General features: G+C 45.6%; 1 protein-coding gene across 2 annotated transcripts in view; it reads right to left on the bottom strand.

Annotated features, from left to right (window-relative positions):
* Positions 1–15,805, bottom strand: part of inaE (inactivation no afterpotential E) — a 203,551-nt gene that overhangs the window by 48,312 nt on the left and 139,434 nt on the right. For both annotated transcript variants that reach the window (XM_050168729.3, XM_050168732.3), the window contains exons 7-10: positions 7,025–7,102; positions 4,398–4,522; positions 3,520–3,664; positions 2,289–2,372 (exon numbers count right to left, since the gene is read on the bottom strand). In XM_050168729.3, coding sequence (XP_050024686.1) covers positions 2,289–2,372; positions 3,520–3,664; positions 4,398–4,522; positions 7,025–7,102 — 432 coding nt within the window. The remainder of the gene's footprint in view (positions 1–2,288; positions 2,373–3,519; positions 3,665–4,397; positions 4,523–7,024; positions 7,103–15,805) is intronic.

The raw sequence follows: 15,805 nt of genomic DNA, 5'->3' as shown, positions 1-15,805 counted from the left end.
ATCCGAGCCGCAGTTCACGCTACGTAACCGTAGCAGCGTTAGTTTCACAGTAATTCCGAGCCGTTTCTATCTCTAGTTCTCTCTCTTTGGTCAACGTGTGTGGGCACACAGGACCGGCTAAACCTCCTTTCAATTCAAAAAGCATTGCCGCAGTCGTCTCGTCTTCTTTTCTTTAATTAATAGGTGTTTAGATATCCTTGGGACCAGGCACAGGTCGACTCATTCAGACCCACTCAGACTGAGATCGACCCGTGAGTCTGAGTGCAGCCCGGCTGAGTGAGATTTCGGCGATCTTGAATACGAGTGTGCGCCGCTGAGTAAAATTTCGCCGAATCTGAATCCGAGTGAGGCTGGCTGAATAAACTTTCAGTCAGTCTGAGTCCGAGTGAGCCCTGAGCAAGAAACTTACTCTGTGAGTGAGTCTGAGTCAGTCCTGCTTATTTCGTCGAACTAAAAATTAAAACGTCGGTAAAGTACCGGCGACGGTGGCCACGCGATGCGGGGCGCAGCGCATATCGCACGAGTGCATTAAAAACACTGGGGCAGATACTCCCTACCGGGGAATCGTCATACAGTGCGTAGCATCCTTTGGAATTACGTGTCAGGGCTTATACTCCCCTAGAAGCCGAGGCCGTTGTATTGAGAGATAAGCTACTCCAAAGAATACGACGAACGCTACGGTTACCCCCCCCCCCCCCCCAGTAGACTCGTTCTACCGCCAAACTTGTGTTTGGTAAACTGAAGACGTTGCACGTGACACATGCATACAGTGATATATTAGTATACAGTGCTTTATTAAATGTAGGTGATTTCTGCCAATTTTCCTGTGCGTGGCCTAATTATGAAATGCCATGAGTTCCGGACGCTGGCGTTACCCTATAACGACATCTGGCATTTGCGTATCGAAACCATAACGGCACTTGGCGGTTTGTTTCGCAAAGCGAAGGAAAGCAGCTGAAATGCACGTTGTCAGACATAGATGGCGCCACTCACTTTTAGTTATACACATGAACTTTTACAAGCACAGATAAAGAATGCTAAGGATTAAAACACGCGCACACATACGCACGCACGCACACACACACACACACACACACACACACACACACACACACACACACACACACACACACACACACACACACACACACACACACACACACGCACACAAACACGCGCGCGCGCGCGCACTCGAGCCTCAGCATCTACTCCGTGCTGTACCTGTTGTATATTGAAGATAATTTGCTTTGTCTTCTTCCTCCGTCTCCAGTGGTTACAACAGACCTATACGTTCGCACCCTAACTCCACCGTTTGCGCAGAAAGCCCAACAGTCTCGCCTGACTAAACTAAGCGTGCCCAACAGGTTTAGACGGACTCTGTGCGCTGATTCGTAGCAACGTTTTCGCTGTGTCGCATACGTGTACACATAACCACAGAGTCCAGGCGCAGGGACCACGCATCACGAAGCTACCATCCGGCCTAGATTTGCTGACCTATAAGAGTATAGCGCCTGACAGCTCTCGCAAAAGCGCACGCTCCGAAACTTCCTTGACGGGCTGTAAAGTTCGATCGATCAGTGCTTTCGCGGCGAGCGTGACAGGACCGCAATTCTGCAATTTCAAAACGATTACTCGCGCGGCGAACGCTACGGCTAGCATAGAGTACAAAGCAAACAACTTATGTAAAACGAAAACAAAAGAAAAAGTTTTTATTGTTTATATACTGCTGACACGGTCGTGTCAAGAAGAAAATGTCATATGAATCGGGACGCAAACATTAGGAGTGCTAGTCAGGGGAGCTGCTTTTGCAATAGATCTTGACCTCCATGACACTGAAAGACGTTGGCATTCGCACACTACGTGCAAAAATAAAGGCAGACTGTATAGACACGTAAGCCGAAAAGTATACAGCTTGTTCTGGCGGCGACTGCTCCATATATTTAAACAATGGAGACTGAAATTTTCATCAACAGACCTTGATAACGGAGACACATAGGCATTAGATTACCCGCGATAATCGCCAATAGGATGATTATTTAACGAGGTTTCACTAGATGACTGTTTAGCAAATTGCTTGAGCGGCATGGTGTGATGTTGAATTGGCTTTTTGCGTGCTTATAACTGCTACAAAAAAGCTGCGTTCGCATCTAGCGATTGTTTTTGTCAAGGTGTAACACATAAGTCAACATGAATCTCAAAATACCGTGCACAGCAAAAAGACCAGAATATGACAAGGCGCATTTATCGCACATATTCGTAGCATTTAGTGGCGTATGTCCACGGCTCACCTGAAGCGATAACGTCCCCCGTACTGAGACCACAACTGTCCGCTTCTCATGGTCCACGGCTACGAAAAATGGCGTCTCACCGACCTACCATGCAGATAAAAAAGGCAAATAAAAGATATGTTACTTGCTGTGTAAGAAATAGCCGACAGATCAATGACATGAAGTGCAGACACGTTATAATTCAATTCTCGTCTACAGCTAATGTCCACAGTAGATACATTCTCTAATGCAACTAAGCCTCGTTTTTGACTACTAAGTGTGCCAAGCACAATAGTGAGTTTGTTGGTTGCATACGGTGTTCGTTAAATATAAAGGACAAAGAACAAGAACGGTGCAAACAAATCGGAAATCAGGTTGATCACTGCTGTTTAAATAGTGCGCGGTAATCGATGGTTTCCAAATCATGGCATCCATGAAACGTTTTCAACTCTGCAATTGCTTCCGGTACATGCAATTTGCAAAAGCATGGCCTTCGAGATAACTTTCTGTTACTTGGAGGGAGCTGCTAGGTCGTGTATTGGGTCACTACCTGTTGGGTGCAGCGAGAGTTTGTGTCTCTCTCTCTTCTTTTTGGGGGGTGGGGAGAGGAGGGATCTTTGTACGGAAAGGATAAGTGGAGCTATTGTAGACGGAGGTGTTGCGCAAGCAAATCCACGGGAGGCCAAGCCATTAGCTGCAGACTCTGAGATCCATGTACGGCACTGTGTTGCTCAAACCATTCGTGCTTGGTTTATACACGATGTAGGACACACTTGTGCAAGTTGGATGACGGAAACTTGGGGAAGGTAGCTCGTAGGTGAATACACACAAAAAAAGGAAGTTTGATGCAACTGGTTGAATATTCGTTGCTTTCGTGACTCCCACTAGCAAAAAAAAAATGGATCAACCAGCCAAACTTTGCATTTATTCACTATCGCCCGGAATTGCCAATATTAAATCTCTTAATGGCGAGACTTGCATGTTCAACACCATCCGCTAAACCGATTCTTAGCGTTGCGATATACGAGCTTCTCGTAACCCATTTAGGGTCAGCCGCCTCTGCAACGAACCCATGTACAACGAAATGACCTGCATAACGAAGGGATACTTCTGTCCCGGTTATATTGTGAACTGTGGCAATGCGCGAACTTTGCGACCACGTGACCTATGTAGACAGTGATTTTCGAAGCCCCAAGCACTTTGTTACAAAGGCATTCGGCTCGTGCAAAAGATTTACAGAGACTGCACTCACGTCCACGTGGTATGTGACGTAGACGACCTCCATGTTGTGGTTGTCGACCATATACCTGAGTGCTGCGTAGTTGCAGTAGCAGCAGTTGTCCTCCACGACGAGCGCCCGGTCGCGCTTTTTCTTGCGCGTTGGGAAGCAGCAACACCTAAACCGAAGTGAGGAGGGCAAAAATAAAATTTTAAGATCATCAGAGTAGGCACCGAAGGCCACACCTCTTGTCATGGCCATCCTTAGTGTCACGCTTGAAGCAGGAACTTCAAAGTTCCAAAACATTTTGATCAACATAAGCTTAGTTTGAACTCGTAAAATTATGTTTTCTGAAGTAAACTTATATTCGCTCGTAGCAAGAATGTTTTATTCCTAGCGGATAAAAGGGATGCCAAGCTTTCCTTTTTTTTTAAATTCACGCCGAAATCGCAATGCCTGTACGTCAGTGTGACATCACTGATTACGAAGTATTTTATTGGTATTTGGGTCATTTTGGCCCAAAACAAAGATGCTCGAAACTTACTAGGTGTAAACTCTCGTTCCTTTTGAAATGCTTTGTAGTCCTCTTTTTCCTATAAAAATAATTAACGTTGACAAAAATTGTCACATCACAGAACGCTGGTACGGGAAAATGGGTTTGTGTCGCTGCCCATATTGAAGCGTATTGGCGTCTTGGAATTGCATCGTATTGGCAATGAAAAATAAAAAATTTCAAAGAAAAGATGAACCTAATATTTCGAATTTAACATCAATTTACCTAACTTATCGGCAGAAAAATGTCTACGCCTGCAAAGATATATAGCGAGGGTGCACACGAACGGTGGCCCACGAAGGCCGCTGACGTCATGTGACGTCGCAACGCCCGCGCAGTCACGTGCGACTAGCTTTACCTGAGGCTCGGAAAGAGGTGGCAGCATCCGGTGCTCCCACGCGTCATCATGTACATAGGCCAGCCGTAGACACCCAGCGCGTAGTGCATGTAATGCGTGATGACCATGACCGCCTCGCAGACGTTCTGCCGATGATGCATGGGATGGACAGGAATGCAAGAGTGAAAAAAAAAAACAGAAATAAACAGGAAGAATAACACGAGTTGTCCAGCGCGAACCGATAATTCTGTGGCAGCGCTCAATTTAATACCCCAGGAACTCCGACGCGCACGTTATACAAGTTCTGTAATTTCGCGTAACACGTCGAATTACCCCACACGCTCTTTCAACCTCGCCCACTCGTACAACTTCACATTCCCAGCTCCTCTTCCAATTTCTATTGCGTTAGCTGTAATATGCCTCTCAAATAATTTTCATCCACATCTGGAGCGGAAGTTTTGAAGTGGCACTACCGCGTCTACTCGCAATAACAACTTCATTGTACGAAAAAAAGCAAGAAAAAACACGCGGGCTTTCGGAATGAATTAAGCTAAGGGAACGGGCAATTGTTCGACAGGCCTTTGCAACAACCATCCTCCAAACCTTTTCATACTTTTCTCATACCTGCATCGCGCGTCCAAAAAAAATGCAAGCAACCAAAAAGAGAAACATTCAAACAAACCTCGCGGCATGGTGTGACGAAGCTCACTAAATACGCCCAACTACAGCTATAGGACGATTCTTAACTTAAGCACTAAAATGTGAAGCTTACATGGTGCCAGCAGACAGAGATTCCCGTGCCTGGCCCTTATGCGACGTCGCGCAATCCATTTCATCGTTTCGCTCATGCGTTTTCCCGCATAATCGGCAAGATGCACGCAATAATTGATGCACGCAGAATCGAGCAAAAACCTAGACTCGTATAAACAATGTTGTTATTATAATGAAACACGTATAAACAAGTTTACATGCGCAATTCCTATCAGCCCCGCCTCTCGTTCATCTGTTGTCCTTAACCACCTCCTCCTTTCCAAACGTTTTGCAAAGCCCCGTCATACATATCGAACGAGGACGTCCCCCCTTCCCCCCCCCCCCCCCCGCGCTATAAAACGTTCTTATTTGAAAACCCACTATTACTCCCTCGGGCCATTTCTGCCGCTCGGAAGGAACAGCGAAAAGACCATGCGACAAAGGCGTGTACCCACGGGGAATCGGGCAAGACTGGAGAGTCCCGTCGGAACTCCTCTAGTTCCAACTGAATTACAACGACTTTTATACGGAGACGGCAAGATGGCAATAAGACAAGTTGAAAGCACGTGCGCTAAGTGCCCGCTGAATTTTACTTATGAAAAAAAAATACAAACGGAAAAGAATGGCTTTCGAGAACACGAACCCACCAGGATTGTCAAAGAATAACAATATAAAAAACAAAACAAATTACGAGCAGTCTGCACAGAACAGACGTTCGACCAACGGCCCGAAACATTATGCTAGATAAGAATGAAGCAAAGCTACAACGCTCACCTGAATCGCGAGTCTTTACGCGAATAAGCTTCGGTGGGTAATCTGGCGCATGCATCCCGTCAGTATATTTTTTTGGGGGGGGCCTCGTCGACTCGTAGCGCTCTTTTAGCATTCGATATGCGTGGCCGACTACACTACCACTCGAAACATGGTACTGCCGTTTCTTCTCGGTGCTTAGATTTCGCGTTTCGAATGAACATGCACCTATACAGGGTCTCCCGGGAACACAGTTCCGTCGGAGATTTCACAAGTGCCAGTCAGAGAAACCGGAAAAGAAAAACGAACCGCGAAATTATCCTTCCGTATGTTGAATTCGTATCTACATTTTGGGGCATCCGAAAGTTTTTTTTTCATCGGCTCTCTTTCATTCTCCATTGCCAGTTACTACAATCGTATTATACGATCGTCAACATCATCATCATCATTACCATCATCGTCACTATATTTATGTCCGCGGCTGGTCGAAGGCATCTCGTATCGACACCGAACTACGTCTTGCGACAGCTGATACCATCGTATGCCTGCAAGTTTACTAATTTCATGACGACACCTAGTCCTCAGCCGTGGTCGACTGTACATTCCATTCTTTTTCACCTACTCGGAGAATCTAGCCGACAATCGGTTATTTGTCCAACGCATCTTGAAAGTGTTGCTAGTCTTAGCAAATTCTGCTAAGCAGGTTTCACCCATCCTGGGCTTTGATTTCACGTTTACGACACTTGTCCCGAAGTTAGTAATTAAAATAAGTCGTCGTATTTGAGTTATTTAGCGAAGCTATCATTGAAACCTGTCCTGCTACTTATTCCCACCAAACCACTTAGCATATCTGCAATAACGGCATGAAGCCTGGATACGACAGTTCGTGTTGAAAAAAGGAAAAGCTTGCTCCGCGAAAAAGCGTATGTGTGTACTCCCACGTGCCGGCTGTGCAAGTTTTATGCGGGCCCATTTTTCCATTTTCCTTCTCTGCAACGAAAGTCGATCACAAAACAAACATTTGAAACTAGACCGTTACAGTGCCCGCATACGCCACGCTCGTTCTGCAACGTGTATAAAAATGGAATTACAAGCGGATGCACGGTTAACGAGAGCAGCGCGCATCAAATGCGGGCTCGTCGACCTACCGGATGATTCACGTCCAGGAACCTGGTGGCGGGAGTGACGGCGACCCCGGAGAGAAACTGGTACGTGTCGTTGCCCTTCTGCAGTTCGGCGGGAACATGGGGCGACATGCGATGCGGGGTTTGAAACTCGTGACACGTTGTACGACACATCGTGTGGCAAGAGTATTATTTCCAGACAATTGGTGAATCACGTTTTAAAAAGGTGAGAGAAGAGAAGAGAGAAGGGAAAAAGGAAAGGCAGGGAGGTTAACCAGACTGAGTCCAGTTTGCTACCCTACACGTGGAAGGGGGAATGGGAGAGAGAGAGAGAAACATGAGTCTATACCGCACTTTCACATGTACTAAGTTAGGTGTAGGATTTCTATAGTCAGGCACTCAAGTCTGTTGCCTTCAGGTAATGAAGAAGCGCTCGAACTGCTTTCTGGGCTAATGAACTGTGAGGCCAGGCTCCCAAGATCTTTGCTTCTGTAAATGGCCTGTCCTCCCGTCTATTCAAGGCACACTGGAGTTAAAAAGGTGAAACGCGAATCATGGGGCCAAGAAGATAAAACTATAGAAGAAAAACGACCCTCGCTCCACGATGTAAACCCGTATTTCGCGTGAGCGTACATTTCTGCCTTCAGTGCTTGTCTAATTATTGTCTTATTTATGTAATTGTTCTTTGCAAGCGGCGACAATGAACTGCTTACGTGCCCCACCGGGTGCCGAGTTATGTCGCGCGTTGAAGCCATCCGCTCCATGTCGCTACTTGTGCGAGTTGGCACCGCGCCAATTATGCCAATGACGTCATCCACAGCACCGCTTGCGTATTCTTATCTAGGTCATCCATCATCCGCCGTGAAAGCTGCGCCTCTGACTTCCCCCCCCCCTCCATTGTTGGCTCTGTGCAAACTTTTATCGCCTAACTTCATACACCCGTATCGCGAATCTTCAAATGGGGGAATGTACGCTCACGCGTAAAACGATTATACACATAGACAAGGAAGGACCATTTCTATAGACTATAGAGACAGCCTAGAACGTGCTGTGGTGTTTCGTGGTTCAACATGCATTTGTATAACAATGGTTTGATCCATGCTCGAAAACATACATTTGGGACTGTATCATGCTTAAAAGAAGCTACATAAATATTTTACGTGACATCGATATGCATTTGCGCGCAGAATGCCTGTATCGCAGTGTGTTTTTTTTCTTGTTGCTGACGTATAAACTTATGCCAGTGGTACACACCCAATGTGGCATTGTAACACACAAGCACCTTTCAAGTCGCAACAGATCGGGAAGACAAAGTAGTCATTTTTAAAGGTAGTCTAGGCATTACATTTTCTCGCTAAGTGCATGGCTTGCAGCGTGTCCAGCTTTTGTGGACATCAGGGTTTAGTTCTCGCGAGTGCCACAACGTGGCGTGCTGACCTTAAACTTTTTAAACTTCCGGCGTTGACGTAGTGATGACGTCAACGAAACAAAAACAAATGATTTAAAAGTTATCCCTGTGCACTGAACTACACTACAAAGCTTGTCCCACCAGCGTTATCAGTGTTCTTGATAAAGAGTGGCCGCTCGTCGGCTGTTAGTTACTTGTCATCCTAAGAAAGTTTAGTCGCGACGAGGCAAACCCAGAGGTGACTGATTCCGGACATTATAGAAGCTTCCCGAAAAGCAGTCACGGTTTTCGTTTTCTTTAATGCTGCGCAGTCAACGGGCTAGAATAATCATCGCAAGTACTTCGCGGCAGCTTTAGCTCGGTCTAACTCCGATGTCGCCTATTCAAATACATGTAAAACGCAGATGCGCTTTTCTGAGATAACCACATGACCGATTCTAATAAAGTTTGTTGCACTGGAATGATTATGTTACATTCTAGTGAATGTGAGAAGCAGAATTACAAATTCGTTCTGGATATTTTAAAATGATTTTTTTTCAAAAAGTGGTAAGCTTAAAACAAAATAGCACGAAGCTTACAAATTCGCAGCTCTGCACCTAGAACAGATATCGCAGTTTTTTAACCTGCATCCATGAGAGCATCTAAAGCGGACAAATTTGATACGTGAATTTGTTAGATTGTTTACAAGGGTTGCGCAAAAGTTCTACTCACAATAAGATAGAGAGATATATAGAGAAGGGAAGAAGGAAAGGCAGGGAGGTTAACCAGACTGACTCCAGTTTGCTGGCATACGTATAGGGAGGGGAATGGACCACTAACAATAAGAATAGCTTGTTGGGCTAGTTGGTACATGGTTATACTAGGAGAATGCCAGCAAACTAGAAAACGCGGCAAAATCGAGAGGCAGACATCGGCAAAGCGACAGGAAGGTGGCTGGATTAACAACTGAAGTTCATTCATGAAGACAACGTTCCGGACGTCCGTACTGAACATGTGCAAGGCACAACATATCATATAAACGACCATCACTTTTACTACACAAGGCTGCACTTAAAAAGAAATACAAACTCTTTCTTATTTAGGAACACCGGTGGCGTGCTTACACACTTCTCGGGGCCAAGTTCATGGATGCGATAAGCTTCAATCAACTCTCTTTCTTGCTGAGTCTTAGCCTTCCCCACGACTGATATGTTGTCGAAGTTGAAGTGCAGCCGCAATCCTTGCAATGTAGCAGAAGATTGCATTCCGTGCCTGTGGGTACCAGATTATAATGTTCACGCATCCGATCATTCCCACAGAGACCGGTTTGCTCTACGTATACTTTGTCACACTTTGACAAGATAACGCGCGCTACACATGTATCGCAAGTGCAAAACTTGTTTACGTGCTTGGTATTGCACGCACTATATAGCGAATTGTGCTGCGAAGCCCTCAAGCAAAGCCTTGCAAGCGTACAAGGCGCAGAAGAAACCAAACTGACATTGTTTCTTGCCGCAAGAGTTTACAGTCTACGTGAAATACCACGCACATACGGCGCAACCACCAGGTTCTTCGTTTTTTCTTTTGTCCCGCACTTCGCGATTCCTTCCGTTTGTCATTTGCGGACGTTTGTGCACAGATTCAGCCACTGCAGTGATTAAAGCCTTGGGATAGCCTGCCGCTAAGTCTTCGCACTTGCTGGGCGATGCTGTCTTGCATTTGATGCGTACAACTCTTTTCCATCGCATAGGACAAGCTCAAGTTGGCTATACAACGCTAGTGATATATGCAGCAAAACCGTCATCTTAATACTTCAGTACTTTTCGTTCTAACGTACAAGTTCGCGCTGCTCCATATGCTACAAAATACTCTATATGTATCTAATGCGTTCCCCCAGGTAGCTGTTTTTATTCCTAATGGCGCGAAGAGACCAAGCCTGATGCCAGCAACGGTCAGAAATCTAATCGGGAGCGTGCAGAATGATCTCGCTCACCTTGTGAGGTATGTACCATAGCACCAAGGTGCTTCCTATATGATGTAGGAGAAACGATTGTAAATGTTGGGCCGTTTAAGTTCATGAACTTGATTTGCGCGAAGAAAACCTGTTCAAGCGTTCACACTTGCATTATAAGAAGCCTACGGCACGATCAATATGCCGGCTGCTTTTAACCGCACCAAATAAAGCTATTAAACCAATACAAACATTACTGACCTCATTTTATCGTTCGATTGTTCAGATTCGTAATATCTAGATACGGAGTAAGTTGAGCATTTATGTGCGTAATTAACGAAACTACGTTAATTAACTTTTCATTTTTTGACCTTAAGTGGCTAAAGTAAATGAGCCCGTCGTCGAGATTATCTAGACGAGCGTAAAGGTTTTGAATAAACATGCTTGTGTAAAAGCTATCTGAACAAATATTTTGCAATTAAACGCTCTCTGAAAGCGCAACTGGAGCAGAAAAATCCCGTCGGTAAGGTCGACCTGGCGGCACTTGGCCTTTTTAGATAATGCCACCAATGGTATCGCTCCGTGAGCATGTTCCTTGCGGCGAGTACGCTTTTCATATTACAGCGAACGTTGTACATGACTAACCTTCCGTAGTCTTTTCGGCGTCCGGCAACAGACATTGACTTAGCGATTTCCAACAAACCCGTACGGATCCAGTGCGGCGGCGCAGATGTCAAAATGCGGAACAGATTAGAACGCTCGCCGTGAACAATAGCGTGACGTCAAGATAAACGTTGGTGTAATAGAAAGAATTTGGGACGAAGCGAATTTTTTTTTACAGCGAAAGCCGTATATAACTAACCCGTAGTTTTTTTAGGGGTCTGGCAACAGAAACGTACTTAAAGATTTCTAACAAACACATACACAATGGGTTTCATTGTTTCCTTTGTGTGTGATCACGTACTGGTCCAGCGCGGCGGCGCAGATGTCAAAATGCGGAACAGATTAGAACGCTCGCCGTGAACAACAGCGTGACGTCAAGGTTATCGCAGTATATATATACTGCACAGTTATTTCAGTTTATATATATATATATATATATATATATATATATATATATATATATATATATATATATACTGCGATAACCCTGACATCACGCTATTGTTCACGGCGAGCGTTCTAATCTGTTCCGCATTTTGACATCTGCGCCGCCGCACTGGACACGTAGGCAGGAGATGCGTTATCGATGGGGTGGACACGTATAGTTTGTACACCCGAAGAACAACATGCGTACGAGGAGCGCCGGAGGGAACAGCAACGGGAATGTAAACGACACCGGCGCGAAACGACCACCAACGAAGAAGGTTGCCGCGATGCTGAACGAAAACGAGAACGAACGACGAAAACGAAAGCGAGCCCGGGCACCTTCAAATGAGCAACGACGCCAGACCCGCGCAATACAAAAAATGACAGCCATTCCACTCTGCAAAGATGGAATGGCAGCGAAAACGCTTTGCTTTTCGTTTGAGACCTCTGACTGTCGTCAGCTTTCGCTGTTACTCCATCTTCACAGAGTGCAACGGTTGTCATTTTTATTCATGTTTTTTTCGAAGGCACGCAGTTTAAAGTTTTATTGTCAATTAGCAGTGAACGTGTGCCGCCGAAAGTTTGCTTCGTCGCGAAAGGATAAATGACGCAATGATGGGGTAGATTTGGCACATCGCTGGCATCGAGACAATGCACTACCGCCGAGGCAAGGAAGATAACGAAGGCAAACAGCTAGGCAGCTTCTCATGTAACTGTGCCGATGTTGACGGAGCCATCGTGACAAAATCTGGGGCAGTGATATTGACGGCTCAGGCACATTTTTTTTTTCAGAAAGAGATAATGCTATAAATGCAGCGTCATTCGTTCTTGTCTCGTAGATTTAAATACGGGTTTAAAAAACCGTATAAGCCCTCGTCAACTCTGATGAATGACTTTTTGTCTGTACCCACCAAGTGTCTTTGATACTGAAATAAATGATTGATTGATTGATTGATTGATTGATTGATTGATTGATTGATTGACTGATTGATATATCCCATTCGTCCCCGAGAGTAGGTGTAAGCAGGTAGATGCTCGCTCACGCACGCACACGCACACAAAAACACAGAGATACGACACATATTCTCCCGCATACACATCTACAGGCGCCAACGCGTGCACACACGCACGCACACAGAAATGCATGCACACACACACGCACACTATTACGATCGGCCAGGGGGGTAGTGACCTTCTAGCCTCTCCTAGCCCACTGCGACGAATCGCTTCGTGAAGCTGACAGTGCGTACCTCCGTGCTCGCAAGGCGAGGCACGTTTGGCGGACCGAGTACTGTTAGCTGGTTCACTGTCGCCTTCATGGACCGATGGAAGCATGGAATCTAGAAAAGGGTGTCCTGCGGCGTTCCCTTACGGATCCCGTAGCCGCCACGGTCGTTTGACAGCCGCCCCAGCTAACAGCGGGTCACCCCAAGAACCAAGACGCGCCAGCTTGAGTCAAGCGTGACAACCCCTCTTGACGAGGCTCACCTCCTTTCTGTGTGTTCTCCGAATAAAGGGGCAAATGAGTGTGTGAACGCTCGCCCTCGACGCGGGTCTTTCGATGTCTTTGGACGATCTGATGGGCGAAAGTTGTACGGCAGTTTCCCTGGCCTGAAGATGTAGGGAAGACAGCGTTTTTAAGCAGGCGTTTCCGGCTCCTCCGTTTGCTTCGTTTCAGAAATGCTAGACAGATGAGATGTAACGTTCTCCACTCCTCATATAGATATTGTAAATAAACCGAGTACTCCTCGTTCTGGATGAGAACGCGTTCATCCCTTCAACAACGTCCTTAGCGTGGATGAGTCGGACGAAGGCATGGGCAAGCTACACCTTTTTGACCTGCCCGACCCCAGCTCTTACAGCAGGTGGATTCAAGTACCGAGACACAAACACGCGCGTATGCGCAAATGCGAGTACACAAGCACGTACACTCAAAGCGTGCACGCGCATATATATATACGTTGCCTCTCCTTCCCTGCTGGCTCAGAACAACGTGGATGTGCAAATAGACTGAATGACACTCGCCCTGCAATTACCGTTCAAATTCCAGCTGTTATAAATCCCTTTACCGCTTAAATTTGGCGCTTCTTCAAGTCAATGGGCCCTCTGCCGAGAAGGTGTACAACCATGTGCTCCTGTCGTGTGACATACCGGCCCATCCCTAACCAAAACGCTGCTTTAACGCACAACGAATGTTTCGACTAAGTGCAATAAATGCGTATGTTCTTAGAAGGGGCTTCCGTCTCGGCGCAGTCAGTTGAAGCTTCTTGTTACTAGCCCGATATATTGAAATAAAGTTTTCTAAAATTTTGCCCATTCACTTACGCATGCGTATTGCCTTGAAGTTCCACAGAATGGTGGAGGTGCAATCACCAGAATTCCTGAATATGTCGATGGCACAAGGTACGATATATTTTTTTCTTTTTTTCTTTTTTTAACGTAACACAAAGACATGCGCATGCTTGTTATGTTGTCCAAGGCATAAAATCTGGTTATAAAGGTGTGACTTAACAAATGAGCAAACACACTGCTACCTTTTAGGAAGGAAAAATACAACATACATATGTGAAGAGCACCACTGAAAAACCAATACTGAAACCAAATCTTGAGTTTTGTGTTGCTGCCATCTAGCGGGAGAATGCGGAGCTAGGTCTTATGTGGCCATATGTGGCTTAAAAAACATATACGGAGCACGGTATTGAACCGCTACTAGTACTAGTACTAGTAGAACCACTACTAGTACTAGCCGGAAGATACGTACGTGCGATTAAACCACTCGGCCACCGCTTCCGACGTTTGCAAAATGATACGCTTGGGTTTATCAAGATGGCACGTGAATGTGGACAACTGTATTTCAAAAATAACTTTTTGGAAACAGCGTTACGCAATGTGTAGAGAGTCCAGATAGGAATCAATGGAAAGCTGAGTCTCCGGACTACGTACGCTACAGCGGCTATTACATTAGCAGCCATAGTTTTATCACAGCTACCGTTCCTGTCCGGAAAATCGAGTACAAATTTTCGTCGTTTCCATAGGCTTCCATTGCTGAATCTTTAACAGCTCTGGAAGCGAAATTCTCGATATCCGCAGCATGATCACAATATTTGTCTCGTGTGGATTGTCTTCTAGGACATGTCCGTCGCCTGCCTTTTTCAATAATCGACTTGCACTTTTGATTATTCGCGAAAAACCCGCTCGTTTGATTGAAAACGCACAAGCTTCGTGCAGCGGCCGCTTGGGGCGCTACGTGTCTATTTTACGTGTCCAGAAAAGCTGGATATGTTTAGCTTGGGTTATCGGGCGGACAATATATCCTTTCTTTTTTTTCTCCTTATAAGAAACAGTTACACAGTATGAAACTGTCTATCTGTCAGAACGCAATGAATGAATGACTTACCGTATGGCGCGACTTACCGAATGAATGACTTACCGTAATTACTGCGCGATTATTTCTGTTCTTCCTTGTAAATAAAAAAAAAAACATGCGCCAGTCACGGCCACGCGAGAAGCAAAAGGAAAAATATCTTACGGCAAAAGTGTAGAGAAAGCATATCTGAATAGAAGGCGGCATGCCAAAATGTACTAAATGTTCCAGGCATATCTCATAAGCGCGACCTAATTTGCTCACCAAGTAAGATATATAGGCCGTAGTTGGTCACTGGGTGTTATAGAACGCAATTTCCCTGTACAAATTTAGACGGAAAAGAGCGAGATACACACAACTTGCTCGGATTCCGTCGTGTAGATAATGGAGGACTGCAGAGCAGCTGCGCCAATAGAGGTTCACCAAGATCGTATTACTTTTGCAACAATGGCTATCCCCCAAACGCCGGCCGAATACACTCCTGTTTCAACACATTTCACCTTCGCTCCTTCTCACGTCTCAATGGATTCGGGTTCAAGCAATCTCAATTAGAAAACGCCCAGCTGTTACAAACACAATACGACCTTTCTGTAAAGTCCTTCTTCTGTTCTCCCCCCCTCCCCCAAACATTCCTGCCCTCCACCTACACCTCCATCCACGACCTGGCTCAAATCCACCAACAACACAGAAATAAAGAAAAGACCGAAAGAAAACATGGGAAAGAGCTCCACTCGCTGTTCATGTGCCGCTTTGGCGTAACACGGCTTCCGAAACACCCGGCTTGTTCCTTATACACATTTTTTCGTAGAACGTACGGCGCCTCCTTATTGAGGACTGCAGCGCGCACAGGCAAAGGAAATAAAGACACAAAAGTAACTAATTAGCCAACAGGAAATGCATTCGCAAAGCAAAATAGATAGACATATATGTAAAAGAATGAAGGCAAGGAATAAAATGGTTGAAGTACAGGAGGAAAGAAAAGAAAGCAAACAAATAAAGGAAGCAAGCAAAGAA

Source organism: Dermacentor andersoni, chromosome 10 (assembly GCF_023375885.2).
Source record: "Dermacentor andersoni chromosome 10, qqDerAnde1_hic_scaffold, whole genome shotgun sequence".
In the NCBI taxonomy this organism is placed as follows: Eukaryota; Metazoa; Arthropoda; class Arachnida; order Ixodida; family Ixodidae; genus Dermacentor; species Dermacentor andersoni.
This window is presented reverse-complemented; position numbering and strand designations above follow the sequence as displayed.